The 27,628-nt window shown below is 45.8% G+C and overlaps 1 protein-coding gene across 1 annotated transcript in view; it reads right to left on the minus strand.

Moving 5' to 3' along the window:
- Positions 1–27,628, minus strand: part of DNAH12 (dynein axonemal heavy chain 12) — a 3,791,933-nt gene that overhangs the window by 3,521,428 nt on the left and 242,877 nt on the right. The window contains exon 4 of the mRNA XM_069643677.1: positions 21,836–21,862. Coding sequence (XP_069499778.1) covers positions 21,836–21,862 — 27 coding nt within the window. The remainder of the gene's footprint in view (positions 1–21,835; positions 21,863–27,628) is intronic.

A 27,628-nucleotide genomic window follows, 5' to 3' on the forward strand; every position in this document is an offset into this window, starting at 1 on the left:
TAGAATACTAAGACCATATTCGTACTTTGCATGGACCTATTTAGATGACATTGTGATACATAGCAACACCTGGCCCGAACATATGCACCATCAGCATGAAATCACTCATGCCTTAAGAAAAGCCGGCCTACGTGCAAACCCACAAAAGTGTAATCTGGCTAAGTCTGCAATGCAGTATTGAGGCTAATTTGCAGGTAATGGATTGATTCAACACCCAAATGTGAAAGGTCAAGGCCATACATTCAACTCCCATTCATAAGACGAAACAAGACCTTCAAGCCTTCTTTGTGTTAAGCTGGATATTACAGTCTATTAATTTCCCATTATTACAGCTTAGCCATCACTCTCACGCATATGTTAAAGAATGCACAACCTCATAAATGTAGCTGGGAAGAGACAGACCAGCTAAGCTTCGACGGGTTGAAACAAATACAGTGCCAGGAACCCGTACTAAAAATGCCCGATTTCAACAGGGAATGTATACTCCAAACCGATGCTTCTAAAGTAGGCCGGGGGGGCAGTCCTTTCTCAGGAGCACAATGGATGTGAACACCCTGCCCTATACACCAATAGGAAGTTATTTTCTAGAGAACAGGGCTAGGCCACTGTCGAATTGGAAGCCATAGCAAACAAGTGGGCCACAGTCAGTCTTCATTATTATTTAACGGGCAGGAACATCACTAAATTATCAATCAGTAAAGCATATCTTTTTGAAATGTTCCCTTTGTGAGCGAGATGGATGACTCTCAAAGCTCAGCCTTCATTGAAGGGTGAGTAACCGATGTTTAACCTGCATGTATCAATCTATTTTTTCTAGCTTTGAAAGACTAAATGTGCCCATCTAAAAATAAATTACTCACCCTTCTGCACCCTTTTCCGGTCCATCGCCCTCCTGGCCAGCGCTGACCTGGTAGTAAAGTTACAGTACAATTAGACACCCTGTGATGCTTAGAAATCTAGGGCTGCACCATAAGGAGTTTACCAACTACTGGCTGTTCTATGAATTGCCATTTTTTCTCTGAGCTAAATTCCACCCATTACAAATAGCACTCACCTGATGAGATAAAAACAATGTACTGGATAACAATAGGAACGTTTTATAATTGCTATGCCTCCATTCTTCGTGGCAAAAAGTGTGTTCCTATTAATTTGTGGGGGCCCTCCTGCCAAGATAAAATTCAATTAAATATTTGTCCACTCTATCTGGAGAGATCCTATCTAATTTCTGAGACGAGTGCCAGATAGTTGACTTCATACATACACTCAAGCTAGATGTTCATTTTACCGCCAAATAAGGATTCAACCCTTTAGCCCCATGAATAAAGAAATCTAGATTGAATCTGCAATTTACCTGCCACGTTTACTGATATATTCAACATTTTAGCTTTTGCCCCTTTTTTTTCTCTCAAATATGTTTTTATTGCTTTTTATACATGCAAGCTTAACAGTGCATCGTCAAGGAAGCCTTTCACAGCAGGCATGCGAGTAAGGTACTACAACAAAGAAAAAGAACAGAATACATAAAAAGGCAAGAAATCAAACAGGAAACAAGGAAAACATGAAAGCCCAACGATGGGAGAGTCCTTGGGGTTCCGCAGGGGGTTAAAGGGGGGGAATGTCAATAGCAGGGTATGGGGGAGTTAATTGTCTTGGATTGACGGGTTAGGGTGCGGGGCTCTGACGAGGTGCAGACTTCCCCAGGCAAAGGAGGAGGCTGGGCCTGGCCCGCGACTGTTTGCTGGTGGCAGGGCTGTGTCCTGTTCTGCCTTCCTCGGCGTGTGTGTTTTAGGCCTGTTCCCCCATCCAGCGAAGGTTTGGGAGCTGTCTCGTCAGGCCTGGATATTTCCCGGTGTAATCCAGGAAGGGGGGCCAGATCTGTTCGAATTTGGAGGTATTGCCGAATCTTATGGCCGTGATTTTTTCCACCGCCACGGTGTCCCAACATTTAGACCACCACATTTGTATGGCTGGACCCTCGGGGTTCCTCCAGAGCCTGGCCAGGGAGATCTTTGCTGCCGTCAAGAGTTGGTTGCATAAATCCTCTATGCGGCCTGTGAGCGGGAACTGGCCCTCGCCCTTAACTCCCAGGAGGACGATGCCTGGGTCCCAGGGAATTGCGAGGCCTGTTAACCCTTTGATTTGATCCAGGACCTCCCTCCAGAACAGCGTGGACCTCGGGCAGGTCCAGAGTAGGTGGAACAGCGTGCCCCGGTCAGGGCAGCCCCTCAAGCATTGTGGGGGTATGGCCGGGTTGAATTTGTTCATAGCTTCTGGGGTACGGTACCATCTGTAACACACCTTGTAGGCGCCCTCTCTATTTGTCATGCATCTAGAGCTCTTGTGGGCCGGGACCAGATCTGACTCCATTCCTACGCTCGATGGTTCTACCAATGTTTTTTTCCCACTTGAGCATGTACGGTTCTTTTTTGGACCGGTCCGGCCTGTCGAGCAGTTTGTATAAAGTCGAGATTTTCCCTTTTGGGGGGGGGGGGGTTCGACGTGAGTGTACGCTCTAGGGCTGTTAGGTCTCTGCCGCCTAGTTTCTTCCCCGCTCCGCTAGATAGCCAGTGCCTGAGCTGGGCATAATGGAATCTTTCCGTCTTGGGATCAAGAATTTAGCCTTACATTCCTCGAAGTTTAGCGGGTTCCCACTCTCAAAGAAATCCGCCATGGTTCTCAGGCCACCCACCTGCCATCTGTCGAAGGTGTTCGGGACGAGTCCCGGGGAGAAGTCAGGGTTGCCCCAGATTGGTGTGAGCGAGCCCGCCGGGCTCCTGCATTTCCAGAGCTACGCCGCTTTCTTCCAGTTTGACAGTGTTCCACGTTGCCGGTAGCGGGCCCATGTGCCGGGCATGTTGCGTTCTTTCATGTGGGGTAGTGCTTCAATCGGGTTGGTGCTCCAGTCCTCTTCCAGCTTCAGCCATCTGGCCCGGTTGGTGGTTGTTTTCCATGCAAAGGCGTGCGAACGCTGGGCCGCGAGGCAGTATCTGGCAGTGTCTGGGATCCCCAAGCCACCCAAGGCAGGCCCGCGGAGCATGATGTGTCTCGGGATTCGTGGTTTCTTACCCTCCCAGACATATTTCAGAATGTCTCTTTGCAGTTTTTGCAGGGCTTTCTTGGTGAAGGTTGTGGGGAGCGCCAGGCAGAGGTAGAGTAGTCTCGGGAGCAGGTTCATTTTCAGCGCCGTGATGCGGCCGAACCAGGAGATTTCCTGCTTGCGCCAACGTCCCAGGTCGTCTCAGAGTTCTCTAGTTAGTTGGGGGAAATTTGTTCTGTATATGTTTTCGGATTTAGACAGGATCTGCACCCCCAGGTAGCTTATCTGTGCTTTAGCCCAAAGGATCGGAAAGGCGGCTTGCAGTCGCTCCATGAGGTGGTCCGACACGTTGACTCCCATGGCTGTGGACTTGGCGATGTTTATCGTGAACCCTGAGGCTTCTCTGAATTCCTCCAACTCTTCCCATAGAGCCTGCATGGACCCCTCTGCTTGAGTGAGTGTGAGCAATATATTGTCAGCATTGAGGGCTGTCTTATAGTATTCTCCCTTAAGTTCCAAGCCCTGGATTGCCGGGTTGCTCCGGATTCTGCTGGCTAGTGGTTCCATGGAGAGAGCGAAGATAAGCAGGGACAAGGGGCACCCTTGCCTGGTACCCCTTGCTATGCTGATTTTCCTGGAACAAGCTCCGTTCAGTCTCAGGTGGGTGGTCGTGTGCTGGTAGTTGGCAAGTGCCCATTTCCTAAAGTTCGGGCCGAACCCATAGTGGCGAAGGGTTTCTTCAATGTAGCCCCAATCAAGCATGTCGAATGCTTTGTGTGCGTCCAACGAGAGGACCACCAGGGAGGTGCCCATTCGGTTCGCTGACTCAATGACGTTGATTGTTCTTCTAATGTTGTCCTGCATGTTGCGGCCCTGGGTGAACCCCGTTCGATCCGTGTGGATGATGTCTGGGAGGATGAGGGGTAGTCTGGTGGCCAGGATTTTGGCAAACAGTTTGGCATCATTGTTCAGCAGCGTGATGGGTCTGTATGACGCGCATTGTTTGCGGTATTTGCCCAGCTTCAGGATGAGGTTCGTGGAGGACACTTCCATGGAGGGTGTGGTGACCACCGTTGTTAGAAAAGAGTTGAACAGGACCGACAGCTGCGGTCCCGGGATGTGGGCAAACCTCTCATAAAATCGTGTTGTAAGCCCGTCTGTCCCGGGGGACGTGTTTTTCAGGGAGCGGATTGTGTCGGATACTACCTCAGTCGTGATTGGCTGCTCTAGAGATTCTAGCGCCGGATGTATTGGGGGCTTCTGGGTGGCGGCCAGGAAACCGGCCCGGGCTGGGGCAGCCGTTGGGGGCCCTGCCATGATGCATTCATGGTGCTGCGTCATAAGGTCGAGCCTTTAAGTGGTGCAGGGTTCTGGAGTGGTAAGCCAGGCACTGGATGTAGTTCCTCGTTTGTACTTTCTTCAGCTTGTGCGCTAGGAGGCGGTTCACCTTGTTGCTATTGAGATAGTAAAATAGTTTGGTATACGTCAGGGCTCTGGCCGCCGGTCTGCCTGGTGCATTTCCAGCTCTGCTTTTGCTCATTTGAGGTCTCGGCCGGTAGCTTTGGCAGGGCTCTTTTTAAAGCTGCTTTCCAGCTCTACTACCTTCCTCTCCAGGTTGGTTTGGTGTAGCTTGTTTAGTCGGCAGAGCCTTGCTGTGGCGTTCATGGCTACCCTCCGGATCACTGGCTTCATTGCGTCCCAGGTGGTTGCCCAGGCGACGTCCGGGGTGGCATTCTCCTTGAAGTAGCTCACGAGTGCTTCCGCGAGTTCGGTATTAATGGCTATGTCCGAGACGGTGTGGTCTTGGAGTTTCAAGGGCCTATGGTGGGGCTTCGGGAGTCCCTGAGTTCGTAGGTTCAGAGTCACTGGCGCGTGGTCTGAGATGGTGATGTGTCCTATGTCGATTCCTTCCACGCAGGGTGCCAGAGGGCTAGAAGATAGTATCAAGTAAATTCTCGAGTATTCCTTGTGTACATGCGACAGGTGTGTGTAGTCTCTCGCTCCTTGATTTAGGAATCTCCAGATGTCTATGGTCTCTGTTTCCCTTAAGAATTCGGCCATGGCTATGGCGTTAATGAAGTCCTCTCTAGACGGCGGGAGAGTTTTGTCCAAGTTAGGCTCTGGTGGCAGGTTGAAGTGCTCCCCAATTAGGAAGGCAGCTATGATAGGCAGGAGCTTACGGAGGAAAGGGCCTTGGTCCTTGTTGGGGCTGTAGATAGCGATTAGATTGATCGGCAGCTCGATCAGTAGGCCTCTGAGCAGCAGGTATCTGCCCTCTGGATCCTTTTTGGTGGTGACCTGGGTTAGGGGCAGATTGCCGCTGATAAGGATGGCAACCCCCCCTTTTCTTTTGCTTGGCTGAGGCAAAGAAGCGTCTTGGGTAGATACGGAAGTTAATGCGCTTCTCGCCTTATATGAGATGAGGCTCTTGGAGGAAGACAATTTACGAGCCAAGCCGAGCTAGTTTTTGCTCCACAAGTTTCTGCTTCCTGGGGGCGTTCAGGCCCCAGATGTTCCAGGTCGTCACGTTAAGAATCTACTCCCCATCTGTAGCTTCTGTGGATAGGTGTTCTTTCGCCCTCAAATGCGTCGAATCCCTGCTGACCCGTTTGGTTGGTCCTCCTTCTGCAAAATTCCCCGCATCCCCCACCCCACCCTACCCAACCCAACTGAACGATATTCCGGATCAGCCTCAAGCCAACGGGGCAAGCGACCGGTCCAACGCGCCAAGTCAATTGGAGGCAACGGTGCCTCTTATGTAGCCGGTGAAACTGATGAAGGGTGCCGCACGGGGCGCCCCAGGAAGTATCGGTCTGGTAGGCTACCGGACCTCGGCAGGTGGCTTAAGGATTTGTGACATAAGGATTTCGAGGAGTTGAACAGTTCATGCCGGGCAAGCCCCCAGGGGGAGTGCGGGGGCCACCTGGCTTGTGGACCGCTAGGTTCTTGTGTGTGGCCTCTGCTTGGTGCAGGAGCCCGGGGTTACCGCATGTCAAGGGATGGAGAATTGCAAGGTCTTGAGTGGTTGTCCACTGGCTCAGCCGTTGTCATTCTTCTTGCTTTTGGCGGGGGGCCCCGCGTTCTGCGTCGTCTCTCGACTCGGGTCCAGGACTTCAGGGGCTCCCGCAGTCTCCCCTCTGGGATCTGGGCGGGTCCGTCGACCTCGTTTGGCACCATCTCTGGGTTCATGAAGCTTGCTGCTTCTATGAGCGTGAAGATATGGCAGGTTTTGCCTTCCCATGCGAAAGATAGGGAGGTGGGGAATCCCCAACGGTATGCAATCTTCCTCTCGCGGAGCCATTCAGTCAGTGGTTTCAAGGCTTTCCTCTTTGCCAAGGTGACTGGGGCTAGATCTTGGTATAGGGAGATTACAGCATCCCGGAAGAGTACCCGGGGGGAGCTTCTAGCCTCGCGCATGATCTCTTCTTTGATCTTGAAGAAGTGCATCCTCACTAGGACGTCTGGAGGGGAGTCGTTACTTTGCCTAGCCCTGGCTCTGTGGACTCTGTCGAGCTCCAGGGGGGGCCCCATCTGGGAGGGTTAGAATGAAGCGGAGAAGGTCATTAACGTAGAAGTTCGGCTCGAATAGGGTGGTTTCTATTTCTTCCGTTCTTGTCTCAATTTCTCCCACCCGCTTATCCAGGGTGGAGATCTTGCCTTTCAGTTCCTCTGTGCCTTTATGGTATTCTTTGGTGATCGCTGTGAGAAGGTCTTGGAGGGCCCCTTTTGTTACCCCCCGTGCTGTTTGTTCAGGGCAGGCTTCCACCTGGGCCCCTGAGATGGGTTCTTCGGTGCGCTCTCCCCGTTTGGGTTTCTGTGTCATGGTAGCCACAAATCGGGAGATGTCCACTTGTTTCGGGGGTCTGGGGTTCCTGGACATTCTAGGAATGCGGGTGGCTTGGCACTTGGGTGGGTCCCCCCAATTTGATCACAAGATGAGAACGCTTTGTCCCGACTTCTGCCCGCTTGGGCTGTGGCAGCACCTGACTTTCAGGAACCCTGGGTGTAGGGTTAGGGCTCCTGTTGCTATAGGCACCCCGGATTCCAGTGGCGGAGGGTGGGTGCTGAGTTGGTCGGGCAGGCACAGGGTCCGTTAGCTTGGGAGGGTCCTCCTAGTGATGGTAGGGCCTCCAGTGGGGGAGGACAAATGCCTCGTGTTCAGTTTTTCGGGTCGGCTCCCCGAGTCCAGCAGAGCTGTCTGGCGGGCGCCACCCTCAGGCCCGCAACTAGGGCCCCGAGGCTGAAGCTCTGGTAGTTCTTAGCCTGTTACCATGCGCTGGGGGAGCCGGCGTGCGGCCAGGGGCTGCCCGGGGGGCTGCTGTCTGTTGGTGGTGGGCGCTGTGGGCCTTATTGTGCTGCGTGGTATCCGGGACGGCAGCGGGGTGTGTGGGGCAGACTGCCGGGGTGTGTCATTCACATATGCAGCAGGGGAGCCCTACCTTTGATGGCTGTTCCAGGGAGGTGTGTAGAGGCGAGTTGTGAAGCGATGACCCCCTCATTTGTGCAGGCCACTTGGCTTGCGTCCGGGGGCCTCTCAGCCCCACAGCAGCGAGGGTGTGGTAGATGGTAGGAGCGGGTGGCCCCCTGGGAGGATGGTGCGGGCAGCCTTGCCTCCAAACACAGCCACAGCCCCAGTAGATCTTGTTGGCCCCACTCCCTCTGAGGCAGGGGTAGTGGGGGCTCCAGGTGCCTCCCCGGCTGGGGGGCTGGATGCAGGTCACGGCTGAAGGTGTCTGGGGGAGGTTGCCTCTGCCGCCTTGTCTCCTCCACCGGCGTGCTGAGAGGGACTTGCAGGGGGCAAAATGTGGAGTGATGACCCCCCCACAGGGCCCTTGGCTGGTGACCAGGGGCCGCACAGCCCTGCCGTCGCTGGAAGGATGTGGCAGGTTGGGTGAGCGGCTGGCCTCCTGTGCAGATGGTGAGGGCAGGCCTGTCTCCTAGCGGGGCTGCAGCACCCGCCGAGCTTGTTGTTTCCACTCCCGTTGAGCCGGGTGGAGGAGAATGCAGGTACCTCCCCGGCAGGCTGCAGTTACGCTGCGGAAGATGTTTAGTGGAGGGAGTCTCTGCTGCCATGCCTCCCTCCTTATCCCCAGCCGGCCGGTGCACCTTCCGATACGCGCCGGCTCAGGAACGTAAGAGTGGGGCTGGCAGTCCTCAGGTGTCCGGGGTCTCACAGCAGGCGGGACGCTGGTTCATTGCCGGCGGTTGCAGGGCGAAGGGTTCGGAGCGGGGCCCCAGGGGCACTCAGTAGGCTGGAGGGATTGCCTAAGTGACTGCAGCAACCTGCATACTGTGAAGCGGGCATAGGAGCTTCTCGGTTAGTGTTGCGCCCACCATTTTTGGAGCAGAGGAGGCTTCACGGCCCGTCAAGACTGGGTGATTTCTCGGGGCCTCAGCGATCCCGTAGGCTGACAATTGGCATCTACATGCAGGATCCCAACAGGAGCTGGAGGCACCATTCAGCGTCACTATAAGGTCTGTTTTACCGGGGCATATTGGTGTTGGCGCGTGGACACGGTCGGGAGCACTTAGAGAGCCAGACCAACAATCATGTGGCCAAGCCACGCCCCTCAGCTTTTGCCCCTTTTATCTTGAAACCTGAATCATCGCCAAGTAGTCTTACTTCCTGCTCAATTTCCAGTAAGGAAGATTTAGGTTGTGCGATTGCGACGATAATTGAATTGCCAAATAAACTGATTGCATGGATGGATTTACTCACCGGTATGCCCTGAATATTCGGGTTAGCCATAATCTTGTCCACAACTATTCTATTGTTAGGGCAAAAAGAATGGGCCATAGTGGGCAGCCCTGGGGAGTGCCGATGTATAAATTAAATCTGTCCAACAGGCAGCCGTTAATCCCGATTCTCGCTGAGGGTCTTTTTATGGTCAAATTTGAATTTAGAAAAGTTGCCCAAATGAAGTCAGACCTGTTTAACACTTTTTCAGAGAGAGGACTGAGTCCTGTTGGGTTTATCAATTAAAAGGTGCACTTGACACAAATTGCCAAAAGTGCCCTGATCCAACACAAAGCTAGACTGGTCTGGCTCAGCAAGCAATGGAATTATCTCTTCAAGTAGGCAGGTTAAAATGTTAGTAAATATCTTTGCATCTATATTGAGCAGCACAATCCCCCCATGCGACGCACATACTTTGGGATCTTTCCTCAGTTTAGGAATGACCATAACTTTGTCTTCTAACAGGTTCTAGCAATTCGCCCCCCTCAAATAAATTTAAAAGAGAAGGTGCTGATAGGCTTCCAGTTCAAGGGAATTTGCTGACCTTCATCAACTTAATGGTGTCTTAAAATTCCTCAGGTTCTATCGGAACCTTCAAGAAAACCTTTGCTTCTCAGAAAGTGAGCAAGTTTAACCGCTAGGAAAGCTGTGAATTCCTATCAGTATTACCAGCATCATTATCCATCATCTTTACATCTCTGTTGCCATGTTCCTTAAACCTTTGATTTGATCTCAAGGCCAACATCTCTGCATGCTTATCCCTCAGACCTGGACCTATGGATTTCGTTCATAGGATTTACATTTAAGCTTCAATTCTGCCAGAAGTTTCACTTCTATAAGCTTCCAAACTCATTTCATTCTTAAGGGTAGTAAATATGGTCATTTTAAATATGGTTATTGTGATTAATATCCACCGTTTAAGAAGTATATTTCTATATGTATTTTGTACTTTCTTAAATAGCTCATGTGACCATATCTGTGTAAAAAGTTCTTCTCAATTAGTTTCTTAATACACTTACATGTTATGACTAATAAATACATGTTATTAGTCATACAGCTGATATTTTGTAATTAATGAAGGTTGACGATATAAAAATTAAGTAAAATATTCTAAGGGGAGTCACTCTTTTGTATCTCTTGGTCTCCTGTATCTGTACAGTAACAATCATCTATGGGGGAGAAACAGCCATCCCCGGAAAAGTGCAGAGAATTGTCAGAGGGAATTGAATTTTCTGCACTGGCGACAAGTTAAATTTCTTTTCTGGTTTACTGAAAAAAAATGAAGTTGAGAAAAGGGTGCTGCATACCTTTTCTTGCCTGTTTAATACATTTTTATTCTGTAAAAGAACAATGTAAATAAATAATACAGACAAATTAATCTTAAGTTAATCATGTCTAATATAAAAGGAAAGAAATCAAGATAATTAAGAAGTCATGTATCAATATGTAAGTTGGACAAACTGGGGTGACAAACTGGACAGACAATAGGCTAGATGCGGGGGGATACGGGATAGCAAGAAAGTCATGGTCATAGTAATATTATTTAAAATTGTTGAGTTAAGCAATAAAAGGCTTCAGTTTTTTTTTTTTAATCACAGTTGTGTAACGTATTACAGGAAAAGGCACTACATTTTTCAATACGGTGAATAGAGCATATGAAATTCCACCGAGCAGAAAAAGACAGTTTGGAAGAGTCCTTCCAATTCAATGAAATAATGGGAAATGCAACACAAACAAATAGGTTAAATAAGCATGGTGAGTCAATTATTTTAAGATCTGGGTTAACAATCGGGCCAATTATGATATTACAGTGTGATAGCGACTCTTTAAAATGAAAACATCTTTTGCATGCATATCCATATTTTTGTCCAAATTGATTGTACAAATTTGCAATTTTAAATCAAATTAATGAAATCTGCATTGGAGTTATGACATGACCAACAAGGGGAGTCACTCTTTTGTATCTCTTGGTCTCCTGTATCTGTACAGTAACAATGGGGAGATGCTGAGAATTGTCAGAGGGAATTGAATTCTCGGCACTGGCGACAAGATACATTTAATTTTTTGGTTTACTGAAAAAAAAATGAAGTTGAGAAAAGGGTGCTGCATACCTTTTGATCATTACCCAGAAGGAGAGTCCTGGAAGGCGCTTTATTCATCCAATCATCCAGATAGAGGGGACAATTAACTTTGAGCCTTAGGTGTTCTACCAGTTGTAATGAATCCTGTGGAGTCCCCAGGGAAACTCTACCTAAAGTCTCCGCCCAGGTGGCCAGGTAAAGACAGACACTTACTGATCCTGACCCTGGGGGCGGTGTTAGCCGGAAGGATCACCTAGTAGGAGAGCAGGAGGACTCCGTTGGATGGGATGCAGTATTTATCTTCCCCCAAGGGAAGGAATATCTGTGATACAGAAATATGTAATAGCTTGCTGTTAGAAAGAGCTGTTAACTTTCCAAACAAATTATATCAATGTGGATAAGAACAATCAAACACTTATGCCTTGGGAAGAATAAAACCCATTCTGAGGTCACAAACAGTCCCAGAGATTAAAGCTCCTTTGACTTACAGGGGATTAAAAATGAAACTCAAAAAATTAACAATGGAGATTCGAAAAACTCTTAATTATGATATAATATGGCATTTGTAACGCGCCTATACACAAGTGTTTCAAGGTGCCATGAGGCAAGAAAGGGGGAACAGAGGGAGTACAGAGACAATGATCTTATTAGGCAAAGTGACATTTAGATTGCGCAAGTTGTTGGGCAGAATCCTGTGCAGTTCCCTTAGGGAGCACTACACAAGGTTAGGACTACAGGTGAGAGCAATAAATCCCCTTTGGTATCAGTCTGTACCACAAAGATTTAGTTGGTAGCTGTGGCTGAGTAGTCAGACATCTCAAGAGGGAGATGAGCAGTATTCAGGGTTTACACAATAGGCCTACAAGACCATGGTACAAGGAAACACTGACCAACGATTGGTATTAAAAAGTAGTTATATATTTATTTTATACACTTCTAATAAAACACATGTATCACAGTCATCAAGCCAGTTAAATGAAGTCAAAGGAAAAATATACACACTCCCAAGTTAAATTGTAGACCAAGTGAACCAGAGAGAAAACTGAGCAAAACGGCACCGTGACAATTACACACACACAAGGGATCCTCTAACAATTCCTAACAAGGGAGGGAAAGCACAAGTTATATAGAAATAGTCTCTTACACACCCCAGCAACACTTCCCATAAGTTTGTGAACCAGTTTAAGCAAGACAGTTCATCAGTATAAGCAATACTTAAATGAAAACTGAGCAAAATGGCATTTCACAAGGTTTAGAAAAGGGAAGGAAAGGGTACTTGTAAGAAATTGGTGCAACGCATGGTTCTAGATGAGAATCAATCTAAAGAAGGCAGGCCTAACAAATGTAGCCAGAGTCAGTAGGCCTGTGTCAGGGTTAGTGGTACAGGGCAAGGGCCCAGGAGCAAAATGTTCTTGTAGCTGCAGTCAAGTCTTTGGTTAAAGATGTTGAAGAGGTGGATGCAGAAAGCGAATAGACAATATTAAGAGAGAGGGGCGGCCAACCCAACAGGTAGGTAAAGGATTTAAAACACCTTTAGTACTACCGCGAAGAAAGGGCGGCCTGGCGGAACAATGTACCTTTAAAATGAAGTGGCTCCTGCGGTGGCGGTTGTTCCTGGTAGTTGCTGCAGTTCGTGGGATCCAGCAGAGGAAGAGAGGCTCTCGTCGTGGATGAAGGTTCGAGTTACTGCACTACCCAGGGATGAAACCAGCCGCGGTGCTGCCCGGCGAATAAAATGTACGCTCCTTTAAATCGCGGTCCAGGTGGACTGGTACCTGGCTATCCGGCCTCAGAGTACAGGGTACGGGAGATTCGACCAAGGCAGGTCCGGGAAGGTTATTAGCAAACTGGTTGGCCCCACCAGCTCAAGGGAAGAAGGCTCTTGCAGGTGAAGATCTTCTCTCGTCGTGTGGAGAAAAGTGGTGAGACGCTGCAGCAGGACTTCACCGGTGGTTCAGTCGTTGCAGATGTCTTTGGCTTCTCTCCTCTTCGGCTCCTTAGTTCCAGTGGCGACGTCTTGCTCTTCCAGTCCTCAGGACCCTGCTTTTATGCAATAAGATCCCCATTCATACAGCCTAGCTGTCACTCACACAGTGGAGTGGTCATCTTGGCGGCAGACCCTCCAGCCTATCAGGATAGAGTGCGACATGGGTTGCTGAGGCAACCCTGTCCAGGGGTCCTACTCCCCCTCCCACACAATGGACCCACCCCAGACTCAGTGGCGCCGAAAGGAGGGCTTCTCGGCAGAAGATCGCGAAAAGGACGAACAAAGGATCCCCGACCTGGGTTAGGAGTTTAGAGAAAGACACGAGAAAGAAGTTATATTAAAGTTCTGGCAAATAAAACCTACTAGGAGTCAAGTTAATATTAAAATGCACCAGCGGTATGTTAGAGGCTGTCAGAAAAAGTGGTAGCCTCGAACAATGGGAAAATCCCATAGGGAAATATTTGCGTTCGAATATTTATGCTAGTAACCACTGCCACCAGCCAGAAACCTTTGAGAGAGCGACTGTACGGTACCCTCTCGAAAATGAACATAGGGGAAAAACTATGAACCCCTTCCAGTACCTCCATAGTAAGATGGGTTGTACTGGTTGAGTTCATAGGATTTGACTAGTAAAGTCAATTTGGACTTTACATGCCCTGGGAGACAGTAGTCAGTCCCAGGGTATGGAGTCTATGTTTGGGGGTCGCTACAATACCCCTGTGTCACTGCACTGAGGGTGCTGTGTAACACATGTGAATAAAGATGGTTCCTGTGGGGTTGAGAGAGATCCCATAGGTATTAAACACAAAAATAGCCTAGAACACACATAGCAAAAATGCCTAAGAGTGGGAAAAAGAGTCTCACTCTTAGCAGGCAAAAAGAAACAAACCCTTCAAATCCAGCAAAGCTGCTGGGGGACTCTATAGGTAAGGGAAATTAGCCATAGAATGAGAATTCTCGCTAACACAAGTGCCGGGGTAAGGGGAGGGGGCAGTACTTAACATGGGATCAAAACAATAACAAGAAGTGCAGACAGCAGGTGTGCAGGCAGTGCGGGGATGCAACTGGCCGGGTAGGGACCTGGCCCGAAATCAGAGGGTAGCCAGGTGACCAGCGCAGTATCAGACAGGAAATCAGCAGGAGAGAGGAAGAGAGAAGGCAGAAGCAAAGAGGTCTTGAGGTGCTTCCGGAACCGGAGATGGTTCTCCTCGAGTTTCAGAGAGGCAGGGAGGCTGTTCCAGAGGGAGGCCCCAGCCGAAGAAAGACAATTAACACCAACTCGTTGCTTGGAGAAGCAACTGACCCCGAGGGAGTTGGAGGAGCGAAGAGCTCAGGTAGGAAGGTATTTACGAAGAGAGAGTTGGAGATATTGAGGACCCAGGCCTCAGAAGGCCTTGTGGACAATGCAGGGGGCCTTGAACTTAATCCTTGCAGCCAATGGGAGCCAATGCAGAGATTTCAGTGCTTGAGAGATACAATCCCTGTGCTTGAGGCCAAGAACAAGTATTGCAGTCCTGTTCTGGATGAGTTGCAGAGGGCGGGGAGTAGAAGCAGGCAGATTTAGAAAGAGACTTTTCAGTAGTTCAGCCTAGAGAGAACCAGAGCTCTAGAGATAGTGAGCTTCTCTGAGGACGTGCAGTTGGTAGTTTGAATTCTTAGAGACGTCAGAGGCGTGAGGAGAAAAGGAGAGTGTGGAGTAGAAGATGACCCTGAGGTTCTTGGCCTCACAGATGGGAGCAAGTTGAGAGCCAAGGGAGGCCAGCCAGAGAGTGACAGGAAAGGAGGGTGGAGGGTCAGCCTTTGATTCAGTATGCAGAAATGTTCTAATGAATAAATAACACAAAGCACAATGCCCTGCTACCATTAGCACTATGATTGAACTTCTTCATGCAAACATTACTACTCAAATTCAGCTAACTTCAGACGGGGACCTGTCCTCGCCAATTCTGACTTTCAGAGGACTTAAACAGGGTTGTGTTTTAGCCTCAGCCTTATTCAATTTTTTTATTTCTGGCCTGAAGGAACAAATAGCGAATATTAGATCTGATTCACCAAAACTGGGGTCCCATGTAATCTCATAGCTCCTTTTTGTGGATGACTTGGTTTTATTATCCAAGACTCCTAATGGCTTACAAAACCTGTTGAATGCATTGAGTAAATATGCAGAACAGAATCAGTTAGTCATCAATCTTGATAAGACCAAAGTGCTAATCTGTGGCAAGCATCGGAATGATCGAAGAAGCTATAAATGGCACTAGAACGAAATAGCGATAGAAACTGTTGATGAATACCGATATTTAGTGGTTAACACCAATGACCAGACCACAGACCTCCCTTATGTGCTGGAAATTAGATACAAAATGCTAACAGCCATATCACAGGCACGGATCATACAACCCAAATATGGCACATTTGCCTGTGCACCACTACTGACCTTTTATACTCAAAAAGTTGTACCAATAGTACTTTATTGTGCAGAGACTAAGGGTCTCATTACGACCCTGGAGCTAAGTGGTTAACGGCACCGTAAAAGGCTGCAGCTCCGTTAACCACTTAGCGCCTTGCTACGAGGTCCCTTTGCGGGACCAGACCTGAACGGCTGGTCTAGACCAGCCGTTAAAGTAGGAACCTGCAAAGGGACTCTCGAGGTAAGTACGGTACGACAATTTGCGGTACCGTACTTACCGCCTTCCCCAGTCCCATTGAGCCCTATGGGGCAAAAATGGGAATGGGGAAGGGCCAATGTTCAATGGGGAATTACCGCCCCGCCAACCTTGGAATGGGGTGGTAATTCCCCATTGAACATTGGCGGACTCGTTGCAATACCGGCACCAACCATGGTGCTAATAGCGCCATGGTTTAGCGCTGTTGTTGTAATGAGGGCCTAAGTCATGGAAAGCAGAATCATTCTGGTTCAAGATAGAAGCTTTATTCTGGAGACGTGTACTTTCACTTCCAAATGGACAGCCTATGCCTATAATAAGGCACAAATTAGGGCTGTAAACTTGATACAGTATTTACATATGGAAAGTATGCACACTCTATAGGAAACGCGTGACTATCTCTAAAACGAATACGCTGTTGCAAATTTTATCCAAATACTTAAGAACTTCTAATCATTCATTTATTTTGACATGGAAGTCGGAGCTAAATAAGGCCCTATCATCAGCGGATATATTGATTGACTTGTTCATAGCCAATCCAATGCGTGCAAAGGAAGAATTCACTCGGCAGGATTGGATTAACACGCGTACAGCATGTCCAAACTACGTAGATTTTAAGATTATTCCATTTGATCCCAAAAGGCTCCGTACTCCTGAATCTAATCTGTTGAAATTTCCATCTTCATCAAATAGAAATGCTTTATTAGGTTTTAGGCTTAATCTCTGGCCAACTAATGAAATATTTGCCAAGTGGCAAAGGATTCTTAAAGCAGATAATGTGTGTCGCTTCTGTAAAACAACAAACACCAATCGGAATACCAATCGGAATACTTGAAACATCTGCTAATAGAATGTATGTCACTTATTGACAAGCAAACATATTATTTGAAAAAGTATTTTAAACATCTCAACATTTTTACTCCAGATCTCTTCAAAACGATTAGTGGTCAGAATTGCTATTGTTAAGTTTCTGTTTTCCTTACAGCTACAGTAAACTTGGTAATGTTGTAATATATGACTTATTTTTCTAATTGTTATAAGCAGTGTATAATTTATTCCGACCCCTATAATGAAACGTGGAAATTGTTGAAAAGTATTTTAGATTATTTTCTTTCATGATGATATATACTTCATGTAAAACATATTTGTGCACACACATTTATTGTTCTTATTGTGTCTTAAAACTTTTAACATCTGTTTAAATTTGTGTTTCTTTGATGTATGTTTAAGATCATTTTAGCCTTGTTATGAATATAAAAATGGAAGGGTTGATGTTTATTCAACGGTATCAATAAACTAAAAATAAAAAAAATAATCTTTTTGTTCGAGTTTGTTTTAGGCAGGGAAATCCTCGTCAGGGAAGGTATAGTGAGGCATTTATCCAACCTTTCAAGTTGATAAAATGGCATCTTTTGAAAAATCTTCACAAACTTGTCCTCCTCACATTTCTGACCCCTCACAGAGTACAGAGAGGACATTCGTAAAAATACTCAGGAAATTGCTCAGACCAAAGAAAGACATTTTGGATTAACAATATCATATTATGAATCAAAGAGACTCCAAAATGTCCATACTGTTTAGGATCTAGAAAATGTCCAACTGGTGGAAAGGATTTAGAAATGGCAGGTACATGAGTCTTATGCCCCTTCGTTATTGGGGTCTAAGAAGTACCAGGAATGCAAATCTGCAACTAGTTGATGTTCCAGAAGCTCCGCAATGGCATTAAGAGGGACTTTTTTTGTTTTCTGGAAAGAGTTTGGGGTATCTCTCTGATCACAAGAATGCTTGAACCGGTTAAAGCCTCATAGCTGCTTTTGTTAGGTTTAAGACCCCAATGGTCTTGTGCTTCATTCCACCATTTGCCAAAGATTTTTATCTGCAGATCTGTCTGCACAGGGGGCAGTCTTCATTTCTGAGAGAAAATGCTTCATTTAGTTTGTTGCCCTAGAGCCCTGCTTGAGATTATAGGCCTTGAATGCCTGTGAAAAATGTATTTGAGAATGCAACAATGGGCTTAGTGATAAAAGAAAGAGATAATGACCTGACTGTAGCTTTTGGGGGGGCAGCAAGGGGTTCCCCTGATGCTGCCTATGCAACCCCTGCCCTACTGGTTCTCATCCTTAGTTGTCAGAGTGATTTATTGCTCAGCAAAAAAACATAGTTAGCCTGAAATGAGTCACTTTTGTTTGGGCTTCCTAGAGGGCTTATTTTCGACAAAGAGCTCATTCCTTGCAGGGGGCACTTACTTGCTGTTGGTCCACTGCATGCAATGTTTTACTTTTAGAAAACAAAGATCAAAAGTAAAGAGTAAAAACAGGTGAAATCGCCTTTACTGTTTACTTTACTATTCTTTTTTTAGAGATGTAAATGCTGCTTGCAAATAACACTTTGAAGACAGCATTTACAATCGATTCCTAAGGTGAAGGTGCTAAATTGCAGGCTGATTCCAGAGGAATCCATTAGTTTTACGCCTGTATGAAAATGTCATGTAGGCGTAAAACATAAGGGGCATGCATGTAGTGCAGGAAGGATAATGAGAAAGCAGATTTCCACTCCCTTCTTGCACTACACCTGCAAACGTTTTTAAAATGCCTCCGAGCAGTACAACAGTTGTAATTACTGGTGTAAGGCATTTACATCTCGTTTTTACACCTGTTTTGACACACCTTGGGACAGAAAAATCCCCTAAGTGTTTTCAGTTTCATTACCCTTTTTAAAATGATGGCTGATTGTACAGTGGGAGCCGCCGCCATAAGAAATTTCTGAAGGAGTATACACTTTCCCTATTTTCAGAGAGAGAGAGAGGGCGAGAGAGAGATCTGTGTATGTAGTTTGCTTAAGTGTGATTTTTTGTGCCTTATTGTAAGCAGTACAAAGCAGTTATTTTTTTGTACATTTAGAAAATGTACTTTTTTTATGCTGAATGTAGAAACACATTGGGATAGCTCAGTGAATTAAGTTATTGCTGCAAGTTTTTGTGCTCCTCCTTCATCCCATCACAAAAATGTATACTTGATTTACCCAATAGGTTTTGATGAAGAATGCAATTATATTTTGATATTTATTGATATTTATTTAGAATTATGATAATTTACATGTCCACTTTGTTAAACACAAACAACTGTGTCGGCTCATGAAACATAAGAAAATTCCTAGTATTATGCTGTAAAATTGCAGATGGGATGCTAGGAGATGTGGTCTTCTGGGTAAATTGTAGACAGGTCCCAGTTTTCAACACAACTGATTGTGAAAACAAACAGAATTCAGGAACAAAATAACAACCTCAACAACAGTCTCACAGATATCTACAACTGGATGACAATGAACAACCTCAAAATGAACCCGGCAAAAACGGAAATAATGCTCTCACCTGCAGGATTCTATGAAGGGAACCCACAACTGGACTGGCCGATCGCCATTGGGAACACAACAAGTAACTACACATGTAGCAAACAACTTAGGAATACTCATGGACAACGGACTATCAATGGAACCGCCAATCAACGCAATCGCCCAAAACTGCTTCTTCCTCCTACGACTACTCCAAAAATTACTTAACTACCTCTCCTTCCCCAACAGAACCCTCACAATCATATCTTGATACTCACAAGAATTGACTACGCAAACAGCCTCTACTTAGGAATGCCAGAAAGACACACCAAAAAACTCCAAGGGTACAAAATACAGCAGCCAAGATCCTACTAAGACTAAACAGAAGAGACCACATCACTCCAGCATTGAAAAGCCTACACTGCTTACCAGTAGAAAAGAGCTCTGCATCGCCCACAAAGCCTTGCATAGACAAGGAGCAGAATTTGGCCAAGACAAGATTAGCCAGCATCACCCAGGAAGGGAACTAAGGTCCAGCAACGACCTACAAATAAAGACAAGACACTACCAAAAAAGGAAATTTGGCGGTACAGCGTTCTCACGTCTAATCGCTAACACCTGGAACAACATGCCCAAAGTAATTAGAATCACAGAAAACCACATTACCTTCCGGAAACTGCTCAAAACCTGCCTATTCAGCACACAATGGCAACCTAGAAGGGACACCGGAAACACCACCACCACCACAAACAACTAGAAAGGAGAAGATAGAGGCCAAAGGACCACAAGCAAGAACCTGGCTAGATACCATCAAGCGGTACCCAAAGGGCTGCCCAGATAGAGGCCCCAACAAAGTGGTCGACCTTACTAACCTTTCCCTTCCTGCACCTCGTACATATCCGACGCCTCTACATCAGATACTGGACTAGCCACACTACACTTAAAACAAACATTTGTAGCCAGTGGACTTATCTTCGTTATGGGGCTAGCCTTATCTTATGGGGCTAGCCTTAGCCTTATCAAACCATTACTATGCCCACACCTAGAGTGCAACACCCGCCTAGCCCAAACCGTTAACGATGCAACTACACACCAGGATGCTATATTACCTTACAGATACAACCACCTATGACTCTGGATCCCTTATGGACACTATCCAATCCAGTGCACACAACCAACCCATCATAACACATATCAGCAACAGAAAACACTACCACACAAACACTACCACACACGCAAGGTACATAATCCTACCCATATGGTTACAATGCATGAGGCCTCTCACTAATTACCACATGCAAAACAACACTCACAGACCCCAGTTCCTCCTGGTTCTGAATCTAGCCTCTCACCCTTCTCCCCACTAACTCACCACCCCCTAACTTGCAGCGCCACACGAGCGCCTGGAGACTGCCCCTGGATGGTAGCGATGCGTGGTATAAATCAACATAACGTGTGATCTTGGGCTACTAATTTTATCTCGCAGGGCCTTTTTCCCCAACTTCTCAAACTGAGATCACCAAAAGTGGTTCAATTAAATTTGCACTTTAAAAGCAAGCAATCAAAATCATGTATTTGGCATTTCAGGCTTGACCTGGCACAAGAGGGCGGTATTTAGATGATTCAGTCCTCAATTTCATTGATCACAGCTTTTGAGCAAGTGAGGCCCTAGCTTCCATTTGATGACTGCACATGGCTGGTATAAGATGGGACCTTTGGGTATATGAGGTTGCATTATAGCTGACATGCGAGGCAGTATTTACCATATTATGGAAAGCTGGTTTGTGAGCCTATAAACAACACATATAAAATGCAAGTGACTGGTCATGGCTGTTAGTACTGGTACACGAAAGCAATGCTGTTGATGGTTTGGCTAGGTGTGTCCCCAGCATATCATGACTGCACCTTTTACATGTTGGGACAGCTCTGTAGTTATTGTAATTTCTGTAACGTTTGCAGTGTCACTTCCTGTGATGCCACCAGAGAAAATGTTCATATAACTTCACTTCCTGTGATGTCGTCAGTGGCAAATGTCATGTGATGTCACTTCCTATGATGCCATCAAGATCATGATGTCACTTCTGCTACCCTGGGCCTTTTGGTGAATGGACCTCCCTGACCATAGGGAGGTCAGGCTTGCACTGCTGAAGCACTTCATCTGTGAGGCAGGGATCTTGCTCTGCGTTAGAGCTGTAGTGACAAAGCTGTAGTGACAATAGTCGACCAGACAGCAAGCCTGCCCTGAACAACAAAAGAATCTCCTTCGTAAAAGAATCCCCTTTGCAGGACTTTTATTAATCAGCTAAACCTTTAGAGAATGAAGGCTCACTATGAGGTGCTTTTCAGGACAGAGCGTAAAATCCATCACAGATGATTTCAGCAGAAGCAAAGAGAGGTCTCCTCTTGTTTAATATTTGAAAATAAACTAGAGCCTGGAAGCACCTCGAAGGAAACAATCCTAGCATCATTGTACCTAAATTTCCCATACAGTGAAAAAGACTGATCCCTTCTTCCTCAGAGGAGGAAGCATACATTCAATCACCCTATTTAGGGCGAGCCTCAAATACATTTGTCAATGGCCACTGGTCGACCTCCTGGGCGTGAACTTGAGCACAAGCAACTCTTTCCTTCAATTTGTCATACAGCAGGTCCAAGAGCTCGTCAGCAGAAAAAGTCAAGGAGCCGGTCCAAATCCACCCAAGAGTAACAATCACAGGAGACTGATGAACAAGTAGAGTCCACAATGATAGGATGCAGACTCTTTGGGGTTTGCAGAAGCCTGTGCGGATATCGAAGAGCCAGATTGGAACTGGAAGTGCAATACGGATGTAAGGGACATAGCATATAGTCCAATTTGGTAAATGTACAGGTAAGGACTATTAGTCACTCAGAAAATTACATTATATCACAATCAATACAGCACAACGATAGATGACAAATTTACAGAATCATGCAACTAGAAATAGGACTATTATAGCGTGAAAATTAACTTATACTCACTCTTCGTCTGCGTTGTTCACTGTTCATCTATAAGAAAAAACATAATTCACAGTATTAAAACCAATAAATAAAACACGTAAAAATGCTAATATCTTAGAACATGAAGTAGAATTTATTTTTTATTTAATTTTATTAGGTTTTGAAAAGCATTGTAATCAACATACATGTATCATTTGAAACATATCCAAACTAGAGACGTTCCTCCCACCGTCTTCCCTCAAAGGTACATCAACATGAAACTATAAACCAAGTTTTTTATTCCACCCCCCATCCGGAACAGTGTCCTCTCTTAGTAACCAAATTATTATCTGTGTTCTCGATGACAATGTGCTTGGCTTGTGGCTAAACTATTACTAGTCAGCAGTTTCAACCGCACAACTTGAGTGCGTATGGTGGTGTTCGGTGGCGGTCTTCAGGTGACTGCTCATCACTGCATTGTTCATTCACTGTATTTGCGGTCTCATAAACAAAGCCTGATCAGCTGTCATTCCCATTATGGTGGTTCTTGCGGGGAAGTAGTAATATATGCATTTACAAAGTCACCCCACCACGCCTAATATTGGGTGGCTTTTCCATGTAGGGATGCAGTAATTCTCTCTATTACACAGCCCGGCGCGCAAAGGGCATCGTTACAGAGGATTGTGTCAGCTGTTAAGCTGTGGCTGCGACCCCCCTCACCTGCCCTCTGTTAATCTGCCAGCCTACGGAGGACTTTGGAGGTGTTGTGGAACACGCAGTTTGCTGCTGAGGAGGACGCGGTGCAGGAGCGTGCGCCGTTGCGCTGGTTGGCTCCGCCCCTTACCACGCCTACAGGAAGTGAAATAAAACCACCACCCAGACACCTTTGCAGCGCTAAAACCGGCGCACAAAGGGCATCGTTACAGAGGATTGTGTCAGCTGTTAAGCTGTTTGGCTGCTTGCTGTGGCTTTGCAGGGATTTCTAAATTGTTGGCAGCCGGAAGTCAGTGTGACCAAGCACAACGAAGAGGCCCTCGATAACATGAAATCAACCCCAGCATCAAGGGATCTACAAGGTACTGGATTAAGAACCCGCCTGCAGGTAAGGCAAAGATTTGCTTCACTCCCGGAGGCGAATGGGAGTCCGGAGCAAACTTTGAGAACGGCTACGCTAAAACAGACTCGCCTACCATTCTGTACAAAAAAACGAAAAGGTTTATCAGTGGGAGCCAGTCAGCCAGATATGGAAATATCAAATCAATTGCAGTTAGTAGAAAAAGGCGATAATTTGTGGTTGGCCCCAAATTCTCCTGAATTACCCATGGCGTGTACTATCCACACGGCAAGAGAAATCATAAAACTGCCCCTAGCTCCTACAATAGCTATATTAGCTGAGATGGCTATTGAGCCTACTTGCAAGGAGAAAGTGGCTGAACAAACTCTTAGTGATCCCAATGAAATAGCACTAAGTGAGGACCATATCCTAGTGCAGGGAACCGACGCACGACCAAAGAAGCTCAGTCTACTGTCTGCCAACCCACTTGAAGAGACTTTAAACAACCAGAGGAACCTACAAACTGAGGGTGAGGTCATTGTAACACACCTTGCAGTGGGGGAGATGGAGGTTTTGAATAGAACAGGTCTGTCTCTAGACATTCTTAGAGAAGATCAGCACCCCCGAAAAAACAAGAATGCAGGTGAAATAATGGAGAATCCACAATTGACCACATCGTCTCACGAGGTGGAAAGGGCGGACCTAAGTGAATTGACTTCTGAGGCAAGAATGGCCACGAGTCTAAATGAAACATTAAGGCCACCGACATTAGAGCCTAGCTGCGGTATGGATAGCAACAGAAATGACCATCAATCATCAGAAGCATCATGGGACCGAGGAGACCAATGGGATGTGATCGAACTGGGACAAATGGAGGAAGCCCTACAGGAGTCCATCAACCTGAGTGAGAAGACAGATTATACAGCACCAACAAAGATAGTTCAAGAACCTATAGACATTTTCCAACCGTATAGGGAAGATAAGGCTAGCCCCATAACGAAGATAAGTCCACTGGCTACAAATCCCCTAAAGGGAAAAGGGAGTCGATTTATAAATCCCCTCAATGAAGCAAACAAAATAATTGGCACCGTTGGGTATGATGCTGAACATACCAGGCCCCACATGGGGAAGGCTATTCCATTAGGAAGAATGAATACCAATGGAGCATCAGATATTGCTCCAGCAAGCCTGAGCAATTCATGTCTTGCAAACAAAATCTTGCAAGACATTACCATACTGACGGACAAAATCGAAAGAGAAAAAAGAAAGAGCTTTTGTCTGATAAATGAGAGAATGGCCGCTCTGGATAAAGAACAAGCCAAAGGGAGCCCTTCCTCTTTGGTCGAGGATCCTGCAGCAGCAGCAGTGGGGAAGGAGCAAACAGGAAGGAACATAATCAGCTCTCTAATCTCGGAAGATGCAAACAGGCTTTCAAGAGAATCAGGGAACAAACAAATCCTACGGGTAATAACCAAGGCCTGTTTGTTTGTTTGTTTATTTATTTAGTAATGCGCTCCAAGCCCATAGGCTGCTGGGCGCAAGAGTACAAGTAGACTCGAAACTTAGTTACAATGCCTGGCACAGGCTATTACAAAATAGTGGTAACTTCAACAAATGAAACAGGTGATACAGTACATATAGGATCAGGATAGGTAAGCGCAGAAGAATATCATCTTAAATATATAATGTGGTCAGCTGGTTAATGTAAAATTGAAAGAGAAAAAGACATGGAGCATATTGAAAAAGTGGTTATGGCTTCGTTAACCATCACAATGGCCCCCTTTTTAAAGCTCTACGAGGCAATTAAAGACTGTCCAAGAGGTGACCATCAGCAATACTCAAATAAAAGAGACACACACCCAAATGACTTCCTCTCTGCAGAGCTTAAATAAACAAACAAATAAAGAAGCAGAATTAACCGAAATTTGGCAATCTCGCCTTAGTGACTTAGCTAGGCGAGATGCGACCGATAAATCCCTGCTGATGGAAGCAGTCCTGGAGGATTGCAAATGGATGAGAAGCGTCCATAAACATAAAAGCCAAAAGAACGAGGGCGATTGGACCGATACAAAACTTAAAGAAGGAAATGGCCCAATGAAATTGAAACAGGGTGTAACCGTCCCCTCTAAACAAAAGGAGCACCATCTGGACGATGTGATTCTGATCCCGTCCGGGACAAAGGGAAAGGATAAAGGCATTCCAACCAAACAACCGATCTCAGCTCAACCGGAACTATCCTCCTTTGCAATTTTTTCAGGGGCTACGTTGAAGGACTTGACCCATCAAAATGGGAAGGAGATCATAAGAATACCGAATGAAAAGGGGAAAAAACCCAAAAATGAATCCCTTAAACGTAAAGTAAATGGCTCAAGACCTTTTCTGAGGAATCTAAGAACTCCACCCAGAAGAAACAATACACAGTGTGCTAAGAAATCTAGAAGAGAACTGAATATGAATGACTCTTTAGAGACAGAGGGGATAAAAGATCTAGAAAATGCAATAATAGAGGAAAACCGGGATGATCAGGAGCAGCCAGCAAATCTCAGTGATCTTATTGAGCTGATGGAAAACGACAGTAAGGATGAAGACTGGGACAGTATCAGTGTATCGGAATGGCAAACCATAGACAACTGGGATACCGTAGACCCAACTGAAAACTCTAAGGATGATAAGAAGCTTAAATCCCATAAAAAAAAGTGCCCAAGAAAATAGCAGGGAGAGAGGAAGACGATCGGGACCATCTGAAAGTGATTGGGATTCAGACCAGGAGTCCACCAAATTTAAGACGTTGGAACAAAAAAGAAAAGAACAGGTGTACAAGGGGAGGATAAAACGAAAGACAAACAACTAAATGATCAAGAAAAAAAAAAGCACACTGAAGCTAAGAAAAGGAAAGTGTTGACGCCAACATCACCACCAAAGAAATCCATTTTATTTAAAGGATGCCATTTAAAACTAGAAACAGCTGTAAATGGACCAAGAAGGGTGATATTAAATAGGAGCTATGTGATGGAGCTCTGTAACCAAGTCCTACCACCACGGATGATATCAACTGAGGATATAAAAATAGTCGAATTCCCAAGGGAACAGAGGTTGGACCAAGTCATCTTGCACTTGACGTCCAAGAAGATAAAGCGGAAACTCTTGGAGGCGACTGATATTCTAAAAAAGAAGGGGTTCCTGTTGGAGGATCTGGATGATGACTCTAGGCAAATAAAAGAAAAAGCTCAAACGGGTCAAAGAAAAGAAACAAAGGAGGAGATTTCAGTAAGACCTAGAGTTACAGACACTGGGAAAAAGTACATAAAAAATAGACCAGATGCTGAAACACAGAAGGAAAAGAATGAAAAAGGTAAAGAAATGGAAGGAAATCAGAAAGAAAACCCTTTAACAACTAAAAAAAGTAAGGAGACACTGAAAACCCTGAGGTTCACAGTGGACAATTCTGAAAATCCAAGGAGGACATGGAGTAAGCTAATTAAGGCAGACAGTCAGGGAAAGGATTGGTCATGGATGGCAAATGCCTTGAATTCTAAGAAGAAACAATAGAGTAAGGAGAACGAGCAGAAGTCGATCCTCTGTGCTTCGTGGAACAGAAGAGGATTCAAACACCTGCTCTCAAATGACAGCTGCTTCTTGGCAAAATATGCCCTCATTTCAATACAGGAATCATGGTTGCGTGAACCTTCAGTATGCGAGGGCTATGAAGTTTTTACCAACCCGGCTAGAAAGGGACCTAAGGGAAGGTCTCATGATACTAAGGAAACTGGAATGTCCACTAAAAGTATTAGAACATTTGACACCAAACCCATATGTACAAATGCTCAAAGTAACATCTGAAGCTTAAGACTGGAAAGGCCCATAACAAATGATCTTGATTAACATCTACTGGAGTGAGAATATGCCTGGACAGGCGATCTTTCTAAAATCAATCATGGATGTAATTGACAAATCCATGACGGAGGAAAATGACCAACTGATAATATATTTAAAAAAAAATAGAATACCAATACAGAAAGAGAGGAACTTCTGAGGAAAAGTCAACAAACCTATAAGAACTGGTTGCGACAAACTAGCCACCTAAGAATGCAAAGGGATGCCGAAAAAATGCTAGCCGCAATATCTACTAACAACGCAAGAGGTACATGGGACTTACTCAACGACAGAGACCTCAATCTATCGGCCATAGGTATTAATCAAGTCTCAGAAGAGAAATGGTTCCAACATTACACTGCTCTCTATGAAGGTAAAATCCAGGGAAAAACCACAAAAGAGACTCCCGACACGACCCCTTGGGCCCTGGACTTTGATAAAGATGGCATCCGAATCTTAATAAACAAACTTAGTACCTCTAGAGCAGCTGACCCAGATGGCATCTCCAATAAATTGTTGAAAGAAAATTGTGAGAAATGGACTGATCTAATTTATGCCCTATTTCAACAAATCATGAAAACAAAACAAATTCCAGCCACATGGACGGAGGCTTATATAGTACAGATATACAAGAAGGGAGACCGGGAAAACCCCAGGAACTATAGGCCAATAGCGCTTCTAGATTCAATTGGCAAGCTATTTGCATCACTTCTACTAAGAGCCTCAAAAAATGGGCTTCTCAGGCCAAAATCCTAGATGAAAGACAGACAGCCTTTGTTAGTGGAGTTGGCACCGCCTTGAATCTGTTTCTAATTAACCTGCTGAAGGCAAATACATTAGCTGGGAAAAAAAAAACTTTACCTAGCATTTATTGACCTCAAACAAGCCTTCGATGGAATTAATAGAGA

Source organism: Ambystoma mexicanum, chromosome 2p, assembly GCF_040938575.1.
Source record: "Ambystoma mexicanum isolate Mex_15411 chromosome 2p, UKY_AmexF1_1, whole genome shotgun sequence".
NCBI lineage: Eukaryota > Metazoa > Chordata > Amphibia > Caudata > Ambystomatidae > Ambystoma > Ambystoma mexicanum.